The 24,242-nt window shown below is 36.5% G+C and overlaps 5 protein-coding genes across 7 annotated transcripts; 3 read left to right on the top strand and 2 right to left on the bottom strand.

The window, feature by feature from the left end:
• Nucleotides 1-30: 30 nt before the first annotated feature.
• On the bottom strand, nucleotides 31-4,467 carry uox (urate oxidase). The gene is made up of 8 exons (XM_060881671.1): nucleotides 4,276-4,467; nucleotides 3,919-4,131; nucleotides 3,236-3,352; nucleotides 3,024-3,102; nucleotides 1,573-1,759; nucleotides 1,312-1,435; nucleotides 1,123-1,206; nucleotides 31-195 (listed from the first exon to the last, which is right to left on the bottom strand). Exons 1-8 carry the CDS (start codon nucleotides 4,291-4,293, stop codon nucleotides 121-123), a joined length of 897 nt encoding a protein of 298 aa, XP_060737654.1. The 5' UTR covers nucleotides 4,294-4,467; the 3' UTR covers nucleotides 31-120.
• Nucleotides 4,468-5,610: 1,143 nt separating this feature from the next.
• On the top strand, nucleotides 5,611-8,746 carry dnase2b (deoxyribonuclease II beta). 3 transcript variants are annotated; one of them, XM_060881637.1, is made up of 6 exons: nucleotides 5,611-5,800; nucleotides 5,909-6,077; nucleotides 6,478-6,556; nucleotides 6,937-7,098; nucleotides 7,313-7,510; nucleotides 7,946-8,743. In XM_060881637.1, exons 1-6 carry the CDS (start codon nucleotides 5,688-5,690, stop codon nucleotides 8,278-8,280), a joined length of 1,056 nt encoding a protein of 351 aa, XP_060737620.1. In that variant the 5' UTR covers nucleotides 5,611-5,687; the 3' UTR covers nucleotides 8,281-8,743. The 3 variants fall into 3 exon arrangements, with proteins under 3 accessions (XP_060737620.1, XP_060737628.1, XP_060737636.1); XM_060881645.1 differs by lacking the exons at nucleotides 5,611-5,800; nucleotides 5,909-6,077 and having other exon boundaries at nucleotides 7,318-7,510; nucleotides 7,946-8,746; XM_060881653.1 differs by lacking the exons at nucleotides 5,611-5,800; nucleotides 5,909-6,077; nucleotides 6,478-6,556 and having other exon boundaries at nucleotides 6,611-7,098; nucleotides 7,318-7,510; nucleotides 7,946-8,746.
• A 1,216-nt stretch (nucleotides 8,747-9,962) lies between these two features.
• rpf1 (ribosome production factor 1 homolog) lies at nucleotides 9,963-16,356 on the top strand. Its single transcript, XM_060881662.1, has 9 exons — nucleotides 9,963-10,270; nucleotides 12,669-12,725; nucleotides 12,881-12,961; nucleotides 13,054-13,149; nucleotides 13,448-13,601; nucleotides 14,003-14,085; nucleotides 14,941-15,122; nucleotides 15,523-15,649; nucleotides 15,757-16,356. Exons 1-9 carry the CDS (start codon nucleotides 10,040-10,042, stop codon nucleotides 15,796-15,798), a joined length of 1,053 nt encoding a protein of 350 aa, XP_060737645.1. The 5' UTR covers nucleotides 9,963-10,039; the 3' UTR covers nucleotides 15,799-16,356.
• Nucleotides 16,357-17,216: 860 nt separating this feature from the next.
• On the top strand, nucleotides 17,217-20,682 carry spata1 (spermatogenesis associated 1). The gene is given in 13 exon segments (XM_060881591.1): nucleotides 17,217-17,255; nucleotides 17,426-17,532; nucleotides 17,808-17,925; nucleotides 18,083-18,136; nucleotides 18,208-18,550; nucleotides 18,928-19,069; nucleotides 19,162-19,216; nucleotides 19,487-19,601; nucleotides 19,689-19,719; nucleotides 19,721-19,801; nucleotides 19,866-20,049; nucleotides 20,367-20,465; nucleotides 20,552-20,682. Coding segments are annotated over 13 exon segments (1,479 nt in total). The 3' UTR covers nucleotides 20,663-20,682.
• Nucleotides 20,683-20,771: 89 nt separating this feature from the next.
• ctbs (chitobiase, di-N-acetyl-) lies at nucleotides 20,772-24,242 on the bottom strand. The gene is made up of 7 exons (XM_060881740.1): nucleotides 24,071-24,242; nucleotides 22,506-22,644; nucleotides 22,195-22,403; nucleotides 21,928-22,099; nucleotides 21,751-21,848; nucleotides 21,269-21,430; nucleotides 20,772-21,179 (listed from the first exon to the last, which is right to left on the bottom strand). Exons 1-7 carry the CDS (start codon nucleotides 24,182-24,184, stop codon nucleotides 20,976-20,978), a joined length of 1,098 nt encoding a protein of 365 aa, XP_060737723.1. The 5' UTR covers nucleotides 24,185-24,242; the 3' UTR covers nucleotides 20,772-20,975.

Genomic DNA, 24,242 nt, shown 5'->3' with positions numbered 1-24,242 from the left:
ACTCCACTTGTGAAATTTGAACACATAGCGTTCATTTTTTGTTGACTTGTTTTTATTGCAGTTTATTAAAGTCTGTTAAGACAGCTATGTTTGTGGATTCTCGTATTCTTCTGTACTGTTTCACAGTTTGGCTTGTGGTTTCCTGCGTACAGTTCCGGTAATGTTGCCTGCTGGATTATCTACAGGTAGAAGGACCTGAAAGGTAAAATAATAGAGAAGACTTGATGTATTATAACACACTTATAACCAGGATTTCATGGAAACTTATACCTGGGAGATTAAAAAAGGTTTAAATGACAGCACACATTAATTCAAGTCTCAGAACTGACAGAGAGACGATGTCGTATCCTCATGATCTTTTCTGTGAGTTGAGTTGTTCAGGTTGCTATCAGTTTTTGCCATTTTCTTTCTTAAAACATTTTTAATCTAATAGCAGGTGTAAATTCTTTTGTTACAAACATTGGCTGATGTTTCATAAGATGTCTGTAAGATTTTGTAACTCATGTCTTGTGATTATTCAGAAACCTCTGAGTGTTTCAGATCTAGCAGATAGCAAAGATGGAGACTGTGCATACAGTATGCACTGTAATCAGGCATAGATTCTCTGACCACAGTGACCTAAAGGTTTCAAATTATGAGCTTAAAATAAGGGTCAAAGTAATTTGCATTCACCAATAGTGCTGTTGAAAAATGTTAAATAGTTGTGCACCAGCATGAGTGTATCTTAGCAGAGACAAAATCCAGAGAGGCTTTTTTTTTCAGACTATGATATTGCTGTCTGTGTCTCATTTCCAAGCAGAAAAAAAATGCTGATTCTAACCAAGATGCTCAGATTCATACATGTGACCTGTTTATTTAGCATGATGGAAAACTGGGGCACTGAATATGCTACAATTTACTGGAATTCAACCTTATAGAAAATGATTTTTTCATGACTTTAACTGAATTGGACACCTTGGCAGTGGAAGAGTGGGCTAAAATTAACATGTCTTGGCATTCTTGGGATTAGATATTAGAAGAGAAATATATTGCAGATTTATCTTTTTTTTATCCAGGGAGCTTAATCAACCGATAATTGGAATTTTAATTAAAGTAATTCAATCATGCTTGAAAGAAACCAACCTCATCCTTATTGGCGAGACCGATTTTGGTCATGTCGATATTAAAGTAGTGCTGGTTTGGCATGATAATTTCAATCTCCTCCACCTATGAGACAAGATGAAATAGTTTGACATAATGTAACACTGAGTCTGTTTTTCAAAGCCAGATTTTTAAAAACACCATCAAATCAAATCAATCAGTCTCACTTGCCTCTGGCAGCCTCTCAAGCACAAGAACCTGGGTATCATAGAGTGTCTTCTGTACAGATGGTGAATACTCCCCATGAGAGAAGGGGCCAGCAAACCTCTCTATAATGCTGTCCTTTACAGTTTTCCTGTAAAGGCAGCCATAGAATACAGGCATCTCGTTTGGTTTATCGTATTGTACTGTATATTAAGTTAATTTAGATTTAAAAATAAAAAAAATAAATATATATAAATTTCATATAAATAAAAATATATAAATATTTACCATGCCATGTCAAAGTTTACTTCCTTGTACTGGTTGTATCTCCACCTAGCGAAGACAGAAGTACAGAAGACTCTGTCCTTGGTCTCCTGCAGTGTGGTGAAGCGGTCTCTCAGGAAGCCCTCGAAACCTGACTGTGTGGTCTTCAGAACCTTCATGTCTTTGATTCCACTGTGGATCACTGCAGTCTCTGAGGAGATGGACAGCAATGGTGTCCAGAATTATCTGCAAAGTTGTGGCCGGTGTGGTGCAGGTTTCCATTCCAAACAAGCAGTAGCCGCAGCTAATTCCACCTCTTTGATCTTAGTTTCAGTAGCCTACCAGATGCGGCTTCTGCTTCGTTGGAATAAAAAAACTGGCCTTTAATTGGACACCTCTTACACACAACCACTAAAAACTAAAAGAGATTTTTAAAAGAGAAAGTGATTTTTGTTTGCAGGGTTAACTCCTTTCTAACAAGTTGCATCCTATAATTAATTGCAGCAGTTATGAATAATGTACCCTGGCTAACTATAATACCTTCCAACACAAATAAAATGTGACACAGTATTTCCAATTAATTCAGAAGAGTCAACTTTTGCAAATTTGGCCAATTGCTATGAAACAGCTATAGTATTGCCAGTGCATTCCACACACAACTCAATATTGCAGTCTCAATAGGAGGTCATCAGTTTGTCTCCATTCACTGCTTGGACCGTGAACATCTGGCTAGTGTTTTGTCTTTTGACTAATGAGATAATTTGACAAACAACCCAACCTGTTCTTAATCTGTCAAATGTGACACAAAACCTGTGTGTCATTAAACTTTCTGTTCAAATCCTTCTTTAAATCTCTCAATCAGTTCCTAATATTTGATTGGATTATGTATGTAAAATAAGTCTGTAATGAGACATCCAATAAAATGGATTCACAGTAAAAGGTGTACAAGACTGCAAAAAAATTGAGAAACCCTGATTTAGAGCCTAGTGGATTGTTCAGGGGCTGTTGAATACTGTAACATCCTTACACTTCTCCAATGTGGAACATGAAGACTAGTGACTAGTCTTTGGACTGCAAGACTGTTTTTTGTGAAGGATATTTAGTTTTAGTTTTCTCAGCTTAACCAGAACAAGACATTCATTCTTTCTGTGGTTCTTGTTTGTATGTAATTCTCTTGCCTTAATTAACACTTAATAAATAATAAAGCATCAGATACATTAATGTGGCATACACAAATAAATTGACTAGTGCGTGTCAAAAGAGATGCAACCTTCGGAGATTACTAATAAAGTAACTGCTGACTCAATTGCAATAATATTTTGGTCCTACTGTATTAGGTTTTCAACAGGAAGCCATCATTAAATAAACTATAAAACAGAAATGAATTGTTTTCCCTTATAAAACGATGTGCATTTCAAGCTTATTCTCTTAACAATAAATACTAGTTTAATAAAAACATATTTGTTTGTTCTCACCATTTCGGTATTGTTCAACCTCACAGAAGCGGCAAGACTCTGGAGAGAAGATGAATGCATGGGCATGCTCAACTGCATTCTGCAAAATAGTAATTATACCTAGTACTTAGTACTTGTTAGAATAGTACTCTCTCCCATGGCCTTACATTATAAAATGTAATGCCATGGGAGAGAGACATCTCTATTTGTAATCACTTCATTGTTAGCAACACCTTTTCAATTCTCTTCCATGGGGCTTCCTCAATGTTGACCTTTGCTCGTGTGACATGTTTGAATGCTGTCAGGAAATGGCTGCAGATGTCCAGGGCAAAGCCCTCAATAGTTTTAACCTGCACACACACCCAGAATATTTGACTGATAAGCAATCAGTTATACAATACACAACACACAATATTGTTTTTGTGTACAGTGCAAAATCCTCTACTAGAAGAGATGGTGGAATATGACACTAAATCCTGAATGAGATGCTGAAGTTCATTTATGGAGAACATGTACTGTACAGTTAAGAATGTAGTCATATTTGTAAGACAATACTGTGATAATAATTTAAAGTTCTGATATGACATGTAACTTGCACATCATATTTCCCTGCTACTTAAATGTAAGATGTAATATAATGCACATCATATTCATTTACTTCATCTTATTTCTGATTATTTCAATTACATTTTAACTTAGTTTCTTAAAGTAAATTTATTTATATGTAGAGTCTGAAGAGGGGTAGTCCAGGTTTTCATTTCACTGCAAGTATTATATACAATACAATTTTCTGCTTTCAAAAAAAGTCATTAGGTCTTTTCTGTGGAACGGCTGGGAGCTGAATTCAGAGTGTTTAAAGGCCTAGGTTTAGTACCAAACCGACACAAATTGAAATGTCTCTAAATATTCCACCTACTCCTTTTAGCTTGGCCAGGGCATGAACAGTGTTTTTAATGGTGTCGGTTGGGATGATGTCAGAGTTGTCTCCAGTGAGATAATCTTTCCGAGAGTTTAGCGTAAGCTGCACATCTGCTTTCAGCTCCATTATATAATGTTGATTCCTTCCCCGTTGGATATACAGAAGTTTAACTTGATTCTTCCCGTAACCTGTTCGCACAAACTCAACATTCTACAAAATAAAATATTTCACAATGAGACATTCAACAAGGAAAATGACGAATTATTTAGAAAGAACTCAAATATATCGCTCTGGATAATGGCGTCTGCCAAATGCTGTAAATGTAAATGTAAAATATAAAAATAAACTGTGTACCTTGTTTGCGGTAGCCATATTTCTCAGATTGATTTACCGGTTATGTGTGTGCCTTCACCCTCTGTTCTTCAACAGCAGCAGGATTTACTGAGGACAGAAGATTATATTTAGGGGGTGGTATCGCTCGTGTATTTTTGCATTTCGCAAGGGGTTCCAATGGTCGTGTACATGTCCGCGGGTTGAACTGTTGAATTTCTGTTCAGAAGACTGCAAACAAAGAATGAAGTGAAGAGAAAAAGTGATTGTAAATATTGAATATGATAAATAAACTGAACTCCAAGCTCTCCTCTCCCCTGCCTATTGTCCTGAATTTTGCAAGGCCATTTTTCATTCACAGAATAACTCTCCCATTTAACACAACAGCTACCAACCAGGGACAATGAAGGCTAACACATGCTTCCTCCAAGACAAGTGAAGCCAGCCAGCATCTTTTTAACCTGCTGCTCATCACAGGGCAGCTTAACACTTAAAGCATTCTCTGCCCTCTTCCTCATACCTGAGCTCACAGACACCTGTGATTAATGTCACTATGACTGAGATGGGAGAGAACGTATAACGTTCCATCTATTCAGAGTGAACGGTAATTTTGCTCACAGATTGCTGTGGCATTGTTGGGATTCAAACTTTTGATAGGGCCACCACATTTCTTAGGAGCTGAATGTCTAGCTTTTTGCTATATACTTGTCTCCAACTTATTTTACATGCCTTCATCAGATTTCAAACACTCTCAGCTGTAATATAAATATATATAATATAAAAGCACTTTTTTCTGGTCCAAATCAATGTTGGGATGAAAGCCTTTGCTGAACTGTGTATCATATCTGCACTAAAACTATGGCAAACTATATACAAAATCTACAATATAATAATCATGCCACCGTGTGGAATAGTTTATATATCTAATGATATATAATTGTATGAATATTCTACTTGTCTTAGCAGGTTGTTCCTACACTATTAAGTTTCTAAAACCTTTTAGCGTATTCCAAAGGTTTAAGTGTACCTGTCCTCATCATAACAGTATACATTCAAATCCCTAATTAATCCTAAATCCCTACCAACTATAATTTTGTTCCTTTTCACTGTCACTTGTAAATTTGACCAACATTCACAATGAAATTCCTGATCCAGATTTCTATCAATACTGTGTAGTAATTTAAATGTATACTTATATTGATATTTAATGCCTTACATTCTTGACCAATTTTCATACATTACGTAGTATCTAGTATGTTTATGAATCATAGCTGCTATGTTGAGAGTCATGAGCCGAAACTCTCTCGGCTTCCTCTTTCAACCTGATACAGCTGCATAATAGACACTTTCGCTATTGCTAAATGACCAGGAAGACATAAGTTCATTCTTGATTCCACATCAGTAGGAACTAGTTAACTTTCTTTCACGGAAGAAAAATGCTATTATTTTGGTCTTTTTGTTTGATTTTCTTCCAGGTATTCTTCTTCTTAGGTTCACTGTGTGAGGGTGAAATCTCCTGCTTAAATGAAGATGGGCAGCCTGTTGACTGGTAAGTGGAGTTTAACCCTTTAATATTCTTTTGTTGTTAACGTTTTCCTGTAAGCTTTTGTTTTACGGAGAGCTTTGGCATTTCTGTTCATTCTTTCCAAAATTTAAGGTTCATTATATACAAATTACCAAGATATAAAAAGGAGAGTGTGGGAAGTGGAGTTGACTACATGTATTTGGATCCCTCATTACCTAACTGGCACATGAGTAAACATGCTGTGAATACCACTGAAGGGGCATTAGGCAGAACATTGAACCAGCTGTACCAAAGATATGAGGTATGTCTGTATCTGTACGATAACTATATTCTGTATATATATATATATATATATATATATACACACACACACATATATATATATATATATATATATATATATATATGCTACTTTTGATATAAGTTTGTTTTCATGTCTCTTCTACATCTTCATGACAAGTATAATTTAAGGGCTAATCATTTTTAAACACTTTTATTGCACCTTGCTACTCTTGAAAAAACTGAATATAAATTCTATAATATAAATATCATTTTGGGGAAAAAATAAGTGCATGTTAATTACATTATATTATATTACATTAAATTATTATATTAATTACATGCAGTTTTTATTTTTGCTGTACTATACCGTATGGCATTAATCGTATCTTTATTGCACTAATAATGCAATGTTTTAATAGTCAAACAGCTTGGTATACATACTCTACAATGATGCTCCTCCAGTGCTTGAGTATGTGAATAATTCTGGACACTCAAAAGGTAATACTGCACTTTGGCATAGATAATGTTTATATGATTTATTTGACATTTTACGGTATCAGTGTAGTTCCCCTCATGTGGGTTTAATATTTATTTATTTATTCGTGTATTTTTCAAAAAATTGATTTTAAACATGACTATCCAATGCTTTGCTGCTTTCACAGAGGGGAGTTCTAGTACAAAGAGCACAACTGATAAGTGCTGTTGAGAGAGATTAACCTCCATCCAAGTTTATCTACATCAAATCAGCCTGTGATTAACTAATATGAAGATGATTTCCTTTCATAATGTCATTGATCATGGATTTATCATTATCAGAATGCCCATTAAGTCATGTAAATGTAATTGTGTAACTACTGTATGATGTTTGTGTTGTCCAGGGGCTCTGCTTGTTGACCAGTTTCAAGGATTCTGGTTAACCCACAGCATTCCTCACTTTCCGCCTTTCCCCGAAATTGGTTTTGGCTACCCATCCACTGGAAAACTCTATGGTCAGAGTGTTCAGTGTACAACATACAGTTCCAAACAGTTCCGAAAAATATGTAAGCAAACATATCACATAATGCATTAAGCCATTAACAGAGCTAATTTTTATATTACCATGGCTATACACAAACCATTGGCACATTTTTACCTTATGTTTTTTCAATTTTCTAATTATTAATATAAGCAAAATCCTGTATATTTTCTGCTACTGCATACAATGTATGCCATTGAATTTGAATGATGAAAAAATCTCTTCTTTTTTTTAACTAGCACAGCAACTAGCATATATTAACCCAAACACATACAACTGCTCAATACCATCAGCCTACTACACAGAGATGCCAGAAATGGCACGTATCTGTGCTGGAAAAACTGTGAGTGTGGTTCCCAGGAGAAGGCTTGAAACACTGATGTCAGTCAAAGGAGAGACGTTCCTCAGTTTTGCCAAATCACACCGTTATGTTGATGGTAAGAGAATTGTAATGTTTTAAGATAATTATAGCAGTCTGTAAAGTTTATATTGTACAAACATTTCTCCCTATATTGTATATTTATTTGATGTTTTTTTGGGGGGGTAGACAGTGACCATTTGCAAATGTCACCCTGCAATATGTTTTTGATTATCCCAAAGTTCAACTGCTCTTGAGTAAATATTGACTTTGCTTGTGTAAGGGGCAGTGTCTGTTTTATGATGTGCAGTTTATCACGTTTTCTGTACCTTTTGCACATGTAGTACAAATTCGTTTATTCTGAAATTGCCTAGGTTCAAATCCAGGTATTGGCAATAAATTCTTGTACCCTAGAAGTGTTCATTTTACCATTTTGTTTCAGTATATGTATATATTGTACCTTATCAAGATGATCTTTGCTTATAGCCTCCTGTGTATTCACTTTATGTACCAGACATTTATGCTGGCTGGATAGCACAGACACTGGATACAAACCTTCTAGTGGAATCATGGCAGCGGAAAACCCACCAGCTTCCCTCCAACTGCTCGCTGCCTTACCATGTGATGAATATCGAGTTGGTCTGTCTGTCTAAGCTGGTAACTTTCAAATCCTATGATGACCACTCCAAGTGGTGTGTCTCTTGGGGATATCAAGCCCAGTGGACTTGTCTAGGGGACCTGAACAGAGAGAATACACAGGCATGGAGAGGAGGTGGCCTCATCTGTACCCAAAATACAGCTGTGTACAAAGCTTTCCGTTCATCTGTTCTCTGGTATAAAAATTGTTAGTAGTGAGAAGTCTGCTGTTACCTACAGGAACCTGCACTAGCATTTTGAATGGCAGGCATTCTGCACTGTGATGGAGATGGTGGAGCAACCCATATGCAGTACACAGTCACAATTATTAATGATCAACTGATCAGTGGAGATCCTCACTTGCACCTACAGTGCCATGATTATGGACAGAGCTGTTTAAAGTACATTATATTAATGGTCGCCAGCTTGGCCTGTCCAGCTACTAGATTTCAAAACAAACCAAGCTGGTCAAACCAGTAGACTAAAATTTTCATAAGGGAAGTTACTAATTAGATGTCTACATTGATAAATTCTCTAATTACCCACTAGTACCCATTATTAAGTCTGATTAGTAGTTGTTGTTTATTTAAAGATAGATATTGAAGTATTATGACCACAACAAGGCTCATTTTGTTAAAAAAATAAAAATGTACTTGAGATTCAATCAAAGCTCACAAACATTCAAGAATTCATTCTTGATGAAAATTAGAAATGATTGTTGATTTTTTTTAAACATGTATTTTTAAGTCAGTTGTTTTTAAAATACAAAATTCCCTGGTGTGTTCGATATGGCTTATGCCTTTATTTCTTTTTCTAAAATGATAAAATAGAACTGAACTCATTGTCATGTTCATATTTAAGTTTAAAGTTTAAGTTATGTTCAAGTTTAAGACAACTTTTGCATACTGGCATGGTGCATTATCGTGAAAGTAGCCATTAGAAGATGTAAAAGTAAATTATTGCCATAAGTGAAACACCTACTCAGCAATAATGCTCAATAATCAATATAACCAATATAATCAATATAACATTGCTGTTATGTAAAACAGCAATAATACTCAGACTACAGCAATAAAGCCATGATTAATTTGTTTTAATATGCCCAAAATGTGCCAAAAAAAACTTCCATTGAAACTGTATCACCTCCACCAGCTGGAACTGTTGACCTGAGGCAGGTTGGGTCCATGGATTCATGCTTTTGGCACTAAATTTACATTAATGGAATTTGGCAGATGCCCTTATCCGGAGCAACTTACATTTATTTACATCTCAATTATCTGAGCATTTGTGGGTTTGAGGGCCTTTCCTAGGGTCCCATGAATGTCAACTTGGTGGACCTGGGATTTAAACTCAACCTTTTAATCAGTAGTCCAAAACCTTAACCACTGAGCTACCACATCCCATAGCCCAAATTCTGACCCTATCGCGTGCCCACTGTAACCTCAGCTTACTGTTCTTGGCTGACTGTTGTAGTTCATCCACCCCAAGGTTTGAGATTTTTGTATTCTAAGGTGCCTTTTTCTATTCTCACTCATACAGACTGGTTATCTGAGTCCCTAGAACTGCTAATTACTGGCTGTTTTTTTTCTTTATTGCACCATTCATTCAAGAGTAAACTCTTGTTGAGCCTGTTTTGTGTGAAGATCCTGAGGGCTCAACGGTTACATAAATACTAAAATCTGACTATTTGGCAACAACATTCATGCCACTGGCAAGATCACTGAGATCACATTTCCCCATTCATGTGGTTGATATGAACGGTATACCGAGTAGCTCACTGCATGAAAGTGTGTGTAAAGGTGTTTCTTATGAAGGGTTCAGTGAAAGCATCCACTGTTATCTATGTCAACACTCCAGCTTTAGGGGGCGCAGGCAGAAATATAAACACCCCGAACACTTCCGGTAAAGCCGGAAACAACTTGTTCAGTAAACACACGTGCGTTCGCAGAAAACACAGAATAAAAGCTACAGCATGGATTTCGTTGAGGTTTCAGTGTCTGAAGATTTACCCCGCACTAAAAGTAAAGCTAAAAAACAAAAGAAGCAAAAGGAAAGTCGTGAAAAATCGGCTGATAATGTCACCGAGTCTGAATCTACAGATCCTTCAGGCTGCTCGCTGCCTCCTGCTTTCAGCTTGAAGGAAATAAAAAATAAACAGCGGAGACACCTCATGTTTATGAAGCTCAAGCAAGAGAAAAGAAAGGTGAGTGTAAATAAATAAGCTGTTAGCTGAGCGCTAAACAAAATATACACACAAGCTGTCGCCTTAGCGTTGGGTTATGATGTGTTTAATGCCATGCTGCTGTTAGGGTTTGGTCATTTTTTTTTTCTCTCCCAGCATTCATTTGATCAGCTTGTCATTTTATATAAAGGGGAAAGCACCATTTTGTGATTAGTTTTTCTGAGTAGTAGAAGACGAAGAAGAAGAAGAATCTCCTACTATATGTGCACTACACATTTATGCAGCACAGTGATTTGTTTATTTATTGATTGATTGATTGAAACATATTCCAGCTTGTCAGATAGGGATTATGATCCAGCTGCTCTGAAGCAGAAAGGGTCAAGGGCCAAACATTGGCAGCTTGCCAGTGCTGGGGGTTTGAACCTCCAACCTTCTCATCAGTAACTTGGAGCTTTTGTATTAAGGGGCCAAGCATCAAAGGTGCTTACACAACAGCATCACAGGTTGTTAGTGATTTATATAAAATTTGTTTCAAGATATAAAATTTCAAAGTATGTTATTGTCATTTAAAAATAAAAACTAATTTTGTTCACTGTTTTTTTTAAGTGCATCACATGATTTTAAATATCCACTATCATTGCTAAAAAGTTTTTAGTACATTTGTAACCGTGGTTCAGTGAACCCTAGATAACTCAGTTGCCCGTTGTGCAGACCCTGTAGCCTTCTCACAGGCAAGTCTGGAGATTATCTTGAAAAAAATTGGTTTCTATTGTAAACTGCATCTATGTAATTTAGATAAAACTTTGAGTTCCTTAGGACAATGTCAGTGCTATAATTTACTTTTTAATAAATAGACTTTTTTTTTTTTCTCTATTTTTTTAACTGTTGAATTGTCTTCCTTCATTGTTTAGTGGTGGGGACAAAAGTTGCTTGCCCTCTTCATTGCTACTTGCAGATAGCAAGTGTCCAAATAGCAAATAAATCAAAAGTATATATTTTTCAGACTCTGTTAATCGACTAAAAAGTGTGCAGTAGTAAACTGTTAAAATTTAGATCCTTAAATTCTGCAAATCAGGAATACATTTGATATAATCGTTTAGTTGAGCAGGTTTTCATGGCTGTTTCTCTTTTAAAAGAAATCCCTTGTTTGTTTTTGTATGAGCGGTTTTGTACTTACCTTTTTAGTTCCAGTCCTTGTGATCCCAAGCGCATAACTTTAAAAAAAAAAAAAAATAATAACCTTAAGTAAGCCTAACCAATAGACAGTGACAGTCAAGCATATGTGAGATACACCCTTGTCTGATCTTTTGTATGCCTGTTGAACTAGAACTGGCATAACATGTTTAGCAGTTAAAAAAGAAATTGATGGCCTAAGCTAGCAGAACAAGATCTAGGAGTTAAATAGTTCTGAGCTCCACGTGTTTCTCTCAAGTCACCTGGTTTTCTGAAGTGTATAACCTCACAGTGCATGTTTGAAACAGTAAATAAAACATTAAAGCCCCTCCCTACGTCTACATTTGTAACTAAACCTAGTTAAGAAAAAAAACCTGACCTTGTCTGCTTTCATCTTTGCTAATGTATCTTTGCTGTGGCATGTGTTTGTCGTATAACTCAATACAGTTAGCACACTTGGCTCATTACAAAAGCACACTTAGCTAGCAAGATTTTAAACATGCTCTGTTCATTGTACTGGCTTTTTCCCCAGTGTGAATTTTGCAGAGTCACGGCAACGTATTAATGTACTAAAAACTTTTTAGTAATGAAAGTGGATATTTTTAAAATCATGTGGTGATTTTAAAAATATCCACTTTCATTACTAAAATGTGTTTAGTACATTTGTAACTGTGGTTCAGTGAACCCTAGATTACTCAGTTGCCCATTGTGCAGACCCTGGAGCCTTCTCACAGAATTCCCATTAGAATGCTGCAGGTTCTGAATAATGGGCAAGTCTGGAGATTATCTTGTTTTTACTTAAACAAAATGATAGGTAATGCAGCTTAGCGTCATATTGTGACATAGTTTATTCAGAGGATTCTCGCCACCCCTGGGCACGAGAATGATACGTGGAACCTGACAACCTTAGAACTGATTACTGAGTCTTTGTAATGCAATGCTGCAAGGTCACTAGATTACAGAGCAACAGTGGTTGATATAACTTTGGGCAGAAACCAACCAGAAGACATTCCAGAGTGCTGCTTTTAAGGCCAGTACAAGCAGCACAGTGGCAAATGTTATAAGAGATCAACAGAAAATGATCAGCATGTGTATTGGGTGCTCTGACTCGGAATATTACACTTTATCCAGTGAAACGATTAGTTATAGGATGCAAGTATAATCAGGCATGTCTCTGTTCATACATCCATCTCAGTTTGCAAATTTCTTATATCAAATTTGACTAACGTATTCTTTTTCACCTCAGCAAAAATTGCAGCTGAGAAAGAAAAGAAAAAAGGAGCGAGAAGCCCTTGGCGATAAGGTATGTGAATTCTTATTTTCAAACAAGAATTTATTTTAATCTTTTGGTACTTGTTCAGGTGAATCCCACCAAGCATATTTTCATTTTGACATCACTGACAGCAAATGCAAATAATTCCCTATTAATTTTTTTGTGTGTTTTGTGTGGACATGCAGGCACCGCCAAAAGAAGTCCCAAAGACTATTGAAAATCAGAGAATATACGACGAGACAACAGTAGACCCAGAGGATGATGAGGTATGAATATGACACCAGAGGTGGAAATGAAGTGTGTGTGTGTGTGTGTGTGTCCTATAATGTTATTCATTTAATGAACATGTTCATGTCAGGTGGCATTTGATGAGGGGACAGATGAGTTCTCCGCATACTTTAACAAACTGATAAACCCCAAAGTTCTCATCACCACGTCAGACAGACCAAGAGGGGTAAGCTCATTAGTCCTGTTACTATTACTGTATATTATATTATTATTTGTGAGTGTATCTGAGACATTCATATGTTTACATGTACAAGTTCTGGCTACATTAGGAATACTAATACTGGGTAGGACCCATTTTGCTGTCAGAACCATATCTGTTTGAGATATTGGCCCATGTAGGGGAAAAATGATCCTGTGCAGGCTGCACATAAAACATATTTTATAATGAATGCACTGTTTGCATTTTTTGGGAAATCAATAGAATGTATTGTAACAATGCATATCATTCTGGCCATTTATTTCAGAGAACTGTACGGTTTTGTGAGCAGCTAGCGACAGCCATACCAAATGCACATGTATACTACAGAAGAGGTCTTGCTCTGAAGAGGATCATTCCTCAGTGCGTATCGCGAGACTTCACCTACCTCATGGTCATCAATGAGGACCGAAAAGTGCCAAGTATCCTTATATCTGAGCTGGTTCTTCACACCTGGTTTCCCACTTTCACTGAGCAGGAGTTCAGATGTTCCTAGTAAAATATTCGTGATTGTATTTTATAATGTGTTGTGGTGTTGACTTGGCATGGCTTACTTCTTTGAGGAAACGAACTGAAAACAATTTTTGATTTTGTTTGACATTTGCTAATTTGCAACACATGCACTGATTTGTTTAGAACTTTATAAAACATTATTTGTAGCATACTTTTTTGTTGTGAAAAAAATCTAATTTCAACAATAGTAAGACTACTACATGTTAAGAAGTAACAGGTTTTTTACTGTAAGAATCACTGATTTTAGACAATTTTTCATTTCCCCCCATTTTTTTTATCTTCATATTTCCTTAACCTGAAATTCCCAAAGATGGTATGGTTCTTTGTCACCTTCCTGATGGACCAACTGCACATTTTAAAGTCAGCAGTGTTCGACTCCGAAAAGAGATGAAGGTTTGTACTCTTTCTAACTTTTGTGTCAAAGAATATACAATGTTTTTTTCCCATCCACTCAATTTTTACAATTTAGCCCTTTTATTGATGATGTAAAACTATTACTAGATAGACAGAATCCGTCCAGTCGATGGGACGTGTGGAAAAGAGGCAAAGTTGCGAGTGTAGGAGGGTTGGAGTGGGTGGAGAAAAGTGTCAGGAATGTTGTGTGACAGAAGAGTGTCAGAAAAAAATCGAAGGAAATGTGTACAAGAATTGGCAGATCTTGGAAACAACCCTGCTGATGTGTCGCCTGGGAGAGGGACTCTGCTATGTCCATACAGCAGAGCTGGTCTTGTCGGAACTCAGAGTTGGGGATGTTGAGGTTCTCTTTAAGAGTGATGAGGATGGACTGGATTAGGAACAAGCACATCAGAGTGACAGCTCAGGTTGGCTGTTTTGAGTTGGTTTGGACATGTGCAGAGGAGGGAGATTGTTATAAATAGAAGGATGTTGGAGATAGAGCTGCCAGGTAAGAGGTCAAGAGGAAGGCCAAAGTGGAGATATATGAATGTGTTTGAGGATATGAACTTAATTGGTACAGGAGTAGAGGATGCCAAGGATAGAGTCAGGTGGGAACAGATGATTTGCTGTGGCAAACCCTTAATGGGAAAAGCCAAGAGTAGAAGAAGATTGATGAAGAAAAATGACAAATATTTCAAAATGAGCACTTAAGCAGTCTTGTAGGTCATTTTTTGGCCATGAATATGCATATTAACAGTAAAGGTTAAATTAACAGATTTTCTTACAGTATACTATTATAGCATCATACTGTATATTTACCACTGCAGTTTTGACTCTTTGTTTACTATCCAGAGAAGAGGAAAGGACCCAACAGAACACCACCCAGAGGTCATTCTGAATAACTTCACCACTAGACTGGGCCATAGCATTGGCCGTTTGTTTGCTGCGCTATTTCCTCAGGATCCGCAGTTTGTTGGTCGACAGGTTGCCACTTTCCACAACCAGCGAGACTTCATCTTCTTCAGGTTTCACAGGTAAAGAAACCCCTTGATGGTGGTGAATAGCAGTGTGGATGTATGGATAACTGAGTGATTCATGGTTCCTTTTGAAGGTTGTTTATTTTACAGAGAAGATTTACAGTAGTAAGAGGAAAAGGTGACTGAAAGCAATAGAAAATTCAATCACACAAAATGGTTAAGGAATAAAAGTACAAATTAAGATAGATAGATATAATTAAAATTAATTAATATAAATAATAAAAACGATATATTGTTTTACTTTGTTTGCTAAGGAGAAGTGTTGAAGTGTTAAGTCTATATGCAGTCTGTCAAGTTTCCAAGTCTATTCAGTATGAAATTACACTGAAATTTGCACTGAAATTTGACCTTGTTTGAAAATGACACTGAAATTTGACCTTGTTTGCGTCTTGTGTAGGTACATCTTCAAAAATGAGAAGAAAGTGGGTATTCAGGAGCTAGGACCCCGGTTCACTCTAAAGCTGCGCTCTCTGCAGAAAGGGACATTTGACTCCAAGTTTGGGGAGTATGAATGGGTTCACAAGGTGAGTTTGGAAGCTTTGTGGAAGCATCGTGTCAAATATTTTGCGACACATCATATTTTTTTTAGAAGCTTTTAGTAAAAAAAACAAAACTGCCATTTGTGTTTCAGCGGCATGAAATGGACACCAGCAGAAGAAAATTCCATCTCTGAGGACAAGGAGAAATAGATTGTCACCCTGATGAGATGTTATTGCTAATATTTAACGTGTAACCAGTTGAATTGTTATTGTAAAATGCATCTATATCAGTTTATGCAATTCTAAAAATCAATCCAAATGGAGATTTGCTAACTGGACAGATTTAAAAAAGGGGTCTCAGATTTTAATCGCAAAATGTGTCTCAGATATGCATCTGGTCACTGTGATGTACACTTACTGTCTACTTTATTAGGAACACTTTACTAATTCATTGTAATGCTCTAAAGTATCCTTTAGAAGATGGTAAAAAGGTGGCCATGAAGGAATGTACATGGTCAGTGGCAATACTCACCTCCACCAGCCTGGGCTGTTGACACAAAGCAGGTTAAATCAAAATATCCCAGATCAGCAGTTCTCCAATAACATAACACTGTGTAAATCACTGAAAGAAACCCCCCATTCCACCCTCCCCCACCCCAACACACACAGTCATAAATGATGATGGCTGATTCTGTACGTGCATAAATGCATAGCTGTAAATGTATGTTCCCAATAAAGTGTTTTATCATTTATTGTGGTGTTGACCATCTACGTGTTAAGAAAGAATTATTATATTCTGCACCATGGCTTACACTTTTGTCACAACTGATTGAAAAACATTTTGTGTTTATGGGAGACATGCATTCACCCAATTAAGAGTTTATATTAGGACATTTTATTTGTAGTATCGTTATTTATGATGTCAAAAAATATTCAATTCTTTAGCAAAGTATTCTAATATTTTGGATATATTATAGAGAAGACAAAGTCAATTTAACTACATGCTACAATTGTAACCTAAGTAATATTCTGTATTTTTATTTATTTATTTTTTAAATAACAGTCACAAAGTTTAGAAAAACAATTCACGTTCTTGAATATAAACAAGATGTCTTAATGTATACAAGCTAAGTATGTACACTTTCGGGACATCTTGAAGAATGCACAAGGAAAAAAAATCTGAAAATATCAGTACCAAAAAAGGTGTAAGGAGTTAAAAAAAAAAAGGTTTAGAATAAATTCTTCATATAATCTTTCTTATTATATATAAGAGAAGTAGACGAACTAACAAATTACAAGATGAATCAACATATTTATATATTGGGTACACAAAGTAGATTGAGTAAAATCATGGTTAGAATTCTGCTTCCTTCGGTCCACATGAATAATCCATTGTGGTGAAAGAAAAACAAACAAAACAAAAACACTAAAACAGGGACCGTTAAATGAACTGCCACTATTTGACTATACAAGATTGTTACTTAGCACTCTCGCACTCCCACTTTGAGACAGTGTGTAAAGAAGCTTCATTTAACAGCTGGTCAATCCCAACTGGCCACTGCATCTTGAAGGGTTATCAGTTGCACTAAACTAAAGAAATTAAAGTAACACAATGAACTGTTATGTGCGTGAGACAACCGCAACCTCAGAGGTATGTCATAGAAGCTAAAGCTTTTTATTTGTTTTATATTTGCCTACTTGATAATATACAGATAATTTTCTTAATAGCCTTTGTTTAACTTGTTTAAACCGATATTTTTCTTATAAAGCGTGCACTTGCTTGTGTGGCATTAATCTGTGTAATGTTGGTGCTGGGAGCAGTGCGTGGAGCTCCATGTGTTTTTTGTCCCAGACAAGCAATGGAACTCGAGGTTGAATAAAGTGTCAGTCGAAGCCATAGACAGCTTCATATCGGCAGGATTCATCAGGCAAGAGAGAATATGGAACACATTTAACTAATGGATAATTTCATATTAATTAACATAGATGCATAGATTTCTGGATGGTCGTGCTGGGATGCATGATATTAGTTTATTTATTACATATGGAAATAACAATCTACTATTTTCAAAGCAAAATGTTATTTTACATTTAAAGGATCCCTGGCTGGAAAATACATAAGCAGAATCCTAATGTAAAGTATTGTTTAAATCATTTATCTCAAATCATTGTAGTGTAATCAGTTTTCATATTTATATTTCAGAGTGTATCCAGACATAAGCCTTAAAGCCATTAGACGAGAACTTGGGTCTTTGCTTGGACCTGAAAGGATCATGGACAGATATTGCTTCTTAAAATGTGTTGGTAGGAGCTTAGCAATGGTAAGTAGCCTGCAAAAAAAAAAAAATATATATATATAGTTAGAACTTCACATTCATCAGTCAGTTATTTGAAACCATATATTCGTTTATTCGTTTAAAACAGCACAAAGGATTTTGATATTTTTAATACGTAATGTCTGGATTTGTTTAATACCAGGTCAAAGCCAAACAAGAGAAAGACTTGAAAGCAAAATCCTTTGCTCCACCTTATGTAAGTATTTTATCAAAATGAGTACCTGTGCAGCTTTTGTTATACCTTGGGAATTTATAATATAATTTCAGTCCCCTTACCCAGAGCTCTACCTGCTGCCAGTTGAAGAAAATGTTAATAGCCTTTGCTCCAGGTCTTTAAGCTCAGACACTGTTCTTTACAACACTGATTCTCAGACCTGTTACCCTCCTAGACCAATTGTTGCACCTGGCCAGACAAAAGAACCTACTAAACTCCCACTAATCAAACAAAAGCCCCAGCAGTATTTCCTAGCACAAAGTCTAGAAAATGAGAGTAGCTCCAGTTCCTTGGAGGAGAGAGAGGAAGACTCTTTAGGATGTGAAGACTCTGTGTGGACTGAAGCTCACAAAATGTGTTGGAATGTCCAAGAGGAGTTTGTGGCAAAGGAGCATGGTAAGTATCTATGTTCAGGAATAAACAATTAAGTAAACTCTATATATCATCTGCGTTAGGATATTAGGATATTATAATATTGATTTAATATTGTTTTGAACATTATTTATCCAAAATATGCAGGTACAAAATAGAAGTAATTACTCACTCACTCACTCACTCACTCATCTTCTACCGCTTATCCGAACTACCTCGGGTCACGGGGAGCCTGTGCCTATCTCAGGCGTCATCGGGCATCAAGGCAGGATACACCCTGGACGGAGTGCCAACCCATCGCAGGGCACACACACACACACTCTCATTCACTCACGCAATCACACACTACGGACAATTTTTCCATAGAAGTAATTAATGCAATATAAATCATTTTCATGCAGAAATGCCCTGCATCAAACAAACTTCAAAGAATACGCAGAAAAATGAGATAAAGCCTTGCTACAAAAGAAATGTTACCAGAGATCCTGGAGTACAGGTTATGCTGAAAGTTCCAGATGCTGGGCTAATTCACTCTCAAGGAAGGTAATTGTGGTAGTAACAGGTAAATGTGCTGAACTGTTTCAGAAAAAAATCACTCAGTAAACATCAATTTTACACAATATTCTACAATTTAGGAAAGCTAAACTGTCTCCGACACCGAAGCCATCCACAAAGAAACCAGGTGATGAGGTAAGCTATACTTGTTGGGGATCATATTAAGCTGAATTTCAAACAGCAATAAACATTCATGAACACATTTCTGAATAGTTCTCCCAGAATGCCTGGGAAGTCTTGTACTCATAAATGCCTAAACCTTGTAAAGACACTATGACCTTTAGGGGCCAGCTAAAATTCCAGCAGGGGTACTTTACTGTCCAGTGTGCAATGAAGATGCATGAAAGGCTTTACTGCAGAAAGCGACTTGTTTTTTTTTTTTTTGTTTGTTTGTTTGTTTCACAGCTGGTCCATGTGAGTAGAGCTGACACCGTAGTTACTGTTTTGTGTGATTCAGATCCTAGTGCCCTTTCTCAGCCTGTGCATGTGCAAAAGATCAATCCCGAGCCTTCAACTAACAGTGAGCTGATGTGAAATTTTTAAATTTAATTTTAAATTTAAATAGAATATTTAAGATAAGTGAAATTAAATGCTGTTATTTACATAGGTGATGAGCTGCTGAAGGAAATTAGGCTGGTCAAAGAAAAAGCTAGAAAGAACAAGACAAGAACTTCTGAGAAAGGGAAAAGAACTGCTAGCTTTGAATAGACACTACAGGAATTTTAATTTGGTAATAATGCACTAGTTGAATATGTAAATCAGTTGATACTTGATTCACAAACATCCAAGCACGAGACAAGTGGAAGAGAAGGTATTTTGACACCAAAAAGGCCACAGCACCACTGGAAGAAACCTTGAAAAACCTTCGGCAGGAACTTGAGATATTTTACAACAAACAGTTCCAGCAACTGCAAGCCAGAGATGGACGAAACAAACAAAGACGAGCAGGGAACCTCTCAAGCACAAAGGTCAGCTATTCCACTTGCTCATTGGAAAACTGTAGTCTGTTGATCAGTAGAGGGAGACAAAGATCCTCTGCCTTATAAAATGTGTCTGTGCTGTGTGTGTAGTATTTGAAACTGAGGATAAATATATGGGGTGTATTAAATAAAACTCAAATTATATATAAAAAATTTCTAAATAGGGATGATAAAGAGGGATGCAGTTTAACAATTTGGTCTATTTAAAAACCATTAAACTGAGTCCCGTAATTGTATAATTTAAAACCTGCTAACATAGACCAGACCAACACCAATAACTAATGCACTAATATACTTATTTACAGAATGACCTGATAATCCAGATAATGACTGAAAGCTATGAAATAGACAACCTGAAGAAAAACATTGATGATGCCAAAATAAAACTTGATACAGAAATTAAGGTATGTAAATTATGGCATGTTATTCACATACAGATTTGTCCCTGTACACAAAACTATAACTACAGTTTCTCTTTTGCCTATTTCAGCTGAGGAATCAGGCTGCCTCTGAACTTCAAGCCTTGAAAGCAGAATTATTGCAGAAGAAGTCTCAGTGCTCATTCACTGGGCCTACCACAGGTTCTGCTGATCTCGGATAATCAGGATAAAATAGGCTTTTTCGTCAGACCACAAGCAATATGTATATAAATGAATAAAGTATACAATATGTCTGTTGTTTTAACATTCAATTCTCTACAACTGAATACGTGTCTTTAAAACGATTTTTTATTCACAGCTTTAAAGATCACACTGAGAATCTTTGTATGCATTGAAAAAATTAAATGCGAAAAATGTTGATATTTATTGAGTGAAGTCATTAAAAAAATCAAGTCTTAAGTAATCTCTTTGATTAGATCTGAGAAAAATGTTTTACTGGATAGGAGGTTGCAGTTTTAGTCTTATAGGAGATTGTCAGAGGTGTACATTTGTTTTGGGAATGAGTGCATTCCACATCTCAGCACTTTGCTGCTGGGCAACAGGGTCATTGCTGTAGTCAAGGAGATTTCCGTTCCACATGCCGATCCCTCTCAAACTCCGCTGTCCTACATAGACAGCCTTCAACGAAATGCTGTCCGGATCATCATACCACACCTGATGATTGTTCCCCTTGCCATCCTGTAGAATGTTAATTGAGAGGTGTTATAGGCCACTAAAATGACATTCAAAATTGTTGTTCAATATGTTTTTGTATTGCTGCAATAGACCTTATAATTATAATAGGGAGCTAGTTGGATTTCATCCCACAGCCTCCCAGACGTGGAGCTATTGATTTGTTTCATTATAGTGCTGTAAGGGATTTGCTTTCCAGATGCATCACTGCAAGGAGCTCCTCTAAAAGGCACTTTAGAAATTGTACAGATCCCCTCCTATAAGACAGTAACAGAGATCAATAAATGATTTAAATATGCTTTACACTTGCATGTTTAAAAAAGCAGAACAGAACAAAATAAATAATACAACATTATTTTACATACATGAAGTGTCATTTAGGTTCATTAATCAATAATACATTGTAATTTTTGCCAAATCACTGTGGTACAAGAAGTATAAAACATTTCTATATCTGCTATTATAGGAAAATAATGTAGGGACATTTTCCTATAACAGCATGTCCAATCATTTTTTATTTATTAATTATATTCTTATATATTATACAAAGCAAGGATAAATTATTATTATATTTTACCTTAGTCAAATTCAGGCATGTGTAGTCATAGCCATACCATGGAACTCCCATCACTAGTTTTTTGGAATCTATTTTTAATCCCAGGTATTGATCATATCCTGCAAGACAAAGCAAGAAGAATAATGAATAATTCTGTATTTACCAAGCATTCTTCAAAAACACAATTGTGTTTCTTACCTGTCAGTGTTTGATTTAATGGTGCATTTGCCATTGCAATGCACTCCCCCCAGATCTGACTCTGTTCATCATAAGACATGACAAAAACCAGGTCACAGGAATCTGCAATCACTTTGTAGTCATAGCAGCGCTTATCGATGCACTTGGGTGACCAAGCCACATCAAACGAGACCTATGATTCATTATCAACAATACTACATGTTAGCTGTTGAAATTATAGCTGATATCAAGACATGTTGTTTGTGTTTCCTTTACATAACATTCTACCTGAGAGCCTGGAATTTCTTTATGAAATGTTTCTGTGGTCTCCCTGACAAGGGCCGTCAAAGCATAGTACTCAGGGGAAGACTCCTCTACAGCCTGCTCAATGTCAAGGTTTATGCCATCCATGAACTGGCTTTTAGCCAAATTGAGTTTTTCTGCAATCCAAGCTGTCCTTTTGGTAGCATCCACAATATCTGAGAGAGGCACATCACCTGTGAAAGGAAGACTTTTTTTTTTTTTACTCGTTGGCTAGAACATATTCATTTGTCTTTGGTGCAGATTAATTTCTAATAAACAATAACAAAATACTCTACCTTTTAAAACAAGTCTGGCTCCTTTTGAATGAGCATAACACATTAGCTCAGCATCATATTTTCCAAAAGCAGCAATAGTCGTCACATGGGACCAGTCATAAAATTTCCATGCCTTGCCCCCAACATCAAACACAAATACCTGTGGAAGAAAATAAAACATTTACAAATACTGGGGTGGAGGTGTTTGACAAACTTAAAGCCACACAAGTATAGACAATTATTTTAATTGCAAAACTTTATGAACCACTTATTTATAGACATTTATTGCATGTTCATGTGATGGAGCTTTTACTTCTTTCAAAGATTTTCTCAAATCTCAGACTTGAAAATGTGTGAAATCATGTTACAAACAACTGTATTCTCAAATTTAATTAAACATATGCATGTGTATGTGTATCTAAATCTAATACGCTATGTAACCCACAATGCCTGTCATCTTCTGTCTAGCTCTGGTTTTATGTTTTTTTTAAGACGATCATATAGATACTCCGTGTAGTAATCAGAAGCCAAATTGTCAGTACACTAATGAGACTAATTCTGACTTAATACTCAAACGAGTTCTCTAAGTAGTCACTTGAGCAGGTGAACAGCCATGTAAATAATTTACATAGGATTAGCCTCAATCATATTCTGAGGTATGATTCCGATGCGATCGTGTATACACACCGAGGGCATTCATTTGTTATGTAATTCTCTAAATCACAACCCATCCTTAGCTGCCTTCATTTGTAAAATATACATTACAGCATAGTAAAACTCTTACTGTATCTGTATCCCAGCTTGATTGGGGGAGAGAGTGTGAATAGTGAGGAGACTACAGTGATAGCTTAGTGGTCCTTATGGTCAATGGCTTGCAAAAAAATATAGAGGCAGCTAACATGTATATATATTGACATTGACAGATTTACATACACAGGGCTCTCAAGTTTTGAAGACAGGCAAGTGTGACATCTCCAACCCCCCAGTGTGTGTGTGTGTGTGTGTGTGAGTGTGTGAGTGAGTGAGTGAGAGAGAGAGAGAGATTATGACTGGTGTTTATTGTAAGTGTTTGTTGCCTTTTTGGACTCCTTTATCATTTGTAATGTTGCTCCCATTTAAAACAGTTCGACTCAAACCCAGCCATTTTTAGGGTCATGATTGAGGACAATGTCCCGTCCAGAGACAAGCTGTTTTTTTGTTGAGGTTTTGTTCAAACCGACCATCGAAAATACCCTCTCAATTTTCTGATTGACTATTGTGTAGCCTTTTTTTTTGATTGGCTATTAAGTGTCAGGCTCGACTAAGAACCCAGCCCAGTTCCATAGAGACAGCGGTGCGGACTGATACATTTTGGGCGCTGCGGCTTATTAAATATATGATAAATAGTCAAAAAGTTTTTCTGCGTGAGAAATACAATGTGTGGCGTTAGAGCGTGAGAAAAGACTAAAATGCGTGACTGTCACGTCAATGCGTAACACTTGACAGCCCTGCATACATTTTTTTAGGTAGCTACTCAATTCCCTGAAATGTTTTGCTGGCTCTGCTTTGGGATGAACCCCTGGTGTATAAAATGCAAAAATACTCACTTCGAACTCATGTTCATGCTGAACAGGACGACACAGCTCCTCTTGTACACACGGACATACTGATGACGACCCTGAAACAGTTAAAGCGACTACGAGCAACATAAACAACCACATTTTCACCCAAAATAATCACGAGACACACAAACGTGTATTTACTTCCTCAATATGGTGC

The sequence above is a fragment of the Tachysurus vachellii genome, chromosome 1 (assembly GCF_030014155.1).
Source record: "Tachysurus vachellii isolate PV-2020 chromosome 1, HZAU_Pvac_v1, whole genome shotgun sequence".
NCBI lineage: Eukaryota > Metazoa > Chordata > Actinopteri > Siluriformes > Bagridae > Tachysurus > Tachysurus vachellii.
This window is presented reverse-complemented; position numbering and strand designations above follow the sequence as displayed.

What these genes read in the sequence shown, in the direction of transcription:
- uox (XM_060881671.1), bottom strand. An exon ending in CCCTGGCCAAGCTAAAAGGA is followed by an intron (nt 3,353 to 3,918) that starts GTAGGTGGAATA and finishes GTGTGTGTGCAG; the next exon opens with GTTAAAACTATTGAGGGCTT. An exon ending in GTAAACTTTGACATGGCATG is followed by an intron (nt 1,436 to 1,572) that starts GTAAATATTTAT and finishes CTGCCTTTACAG; the next exon opens with GAAAACTGTAAAGGACAGCA.
- dnase2b (XM_060881637.1), top strand. Translation starts at nt 5,688, where the DNA reads ATGCTATTATTTTGGTCTTTTTGTTTGATTTTCTTCCAGGTATTCTTC. An exon ending in AGCTGTACCAAAGATATGAG is followed by an intron (nt 6,078 to 6,477) that starts GTATGTCTGTAT and finishes ATGTTTTAATAG; the next exon opens with TCAAACAGCTTGGTATACAT. An exon ending in TAATTCTGGACACTCAAAAG is followed by an intron (nt 6,557 to 6,936) that starts GTAATACTGCAC and finishes TGTGTTGTCCAG; the next exon opens with GGGCTCTGCTTGTTGACCAG.
- rpf1 (XM_060881662.1), top strand. Translation starts at nt 10,040, where the DNA reads ATGGATTTCGTTGAGGTTTCAGTGTCTGAAGATTTACCCCGCACTAAA. An exon ending in CGTCAGACAGACCAAGAGGG is followed by an intron (nt 13,150 to 13,447) that starts GTAAGCTCATTA and finishes CATTTATTTCAG; the next exon opens with AGAACTGTACGGTTTTGTGA. An exon ending in TGAGGACCGAAAAGTGCCAA is followed by an intron (nt 13,602 to 14,002) that starts GTATCCTTATAT and finishes AAATTCCCAAAG; the next exon opens with ATGGTATGGTTCTTTGTCAC.
- ctbs (XM_060881740.1), bottom strand. Translation starts at nt 24,184, where the DNA reads ATGTGGTTGTTTATGTTGCTCGTAGTCGCTTTAACTGTTTCAGGGTCG. An exon ending in AGCATGAACATGAGTTCGAA is followed by an intron (nt 22,645 to 24,070) that starts GTGAGTATTTTT and finishes TTTCTTCCACAG; the next exon opens with GTATTTGTGTTTGATGTTGG. An exon ending in ATTAAATCAAACACTGACAG is followed by an intron (nt 21,849 to 21,927) that starts GTAAGAAACACA and finishes TTTGTCTTGCAG; the next exon opens with GATATGATCAATACCTGGGA.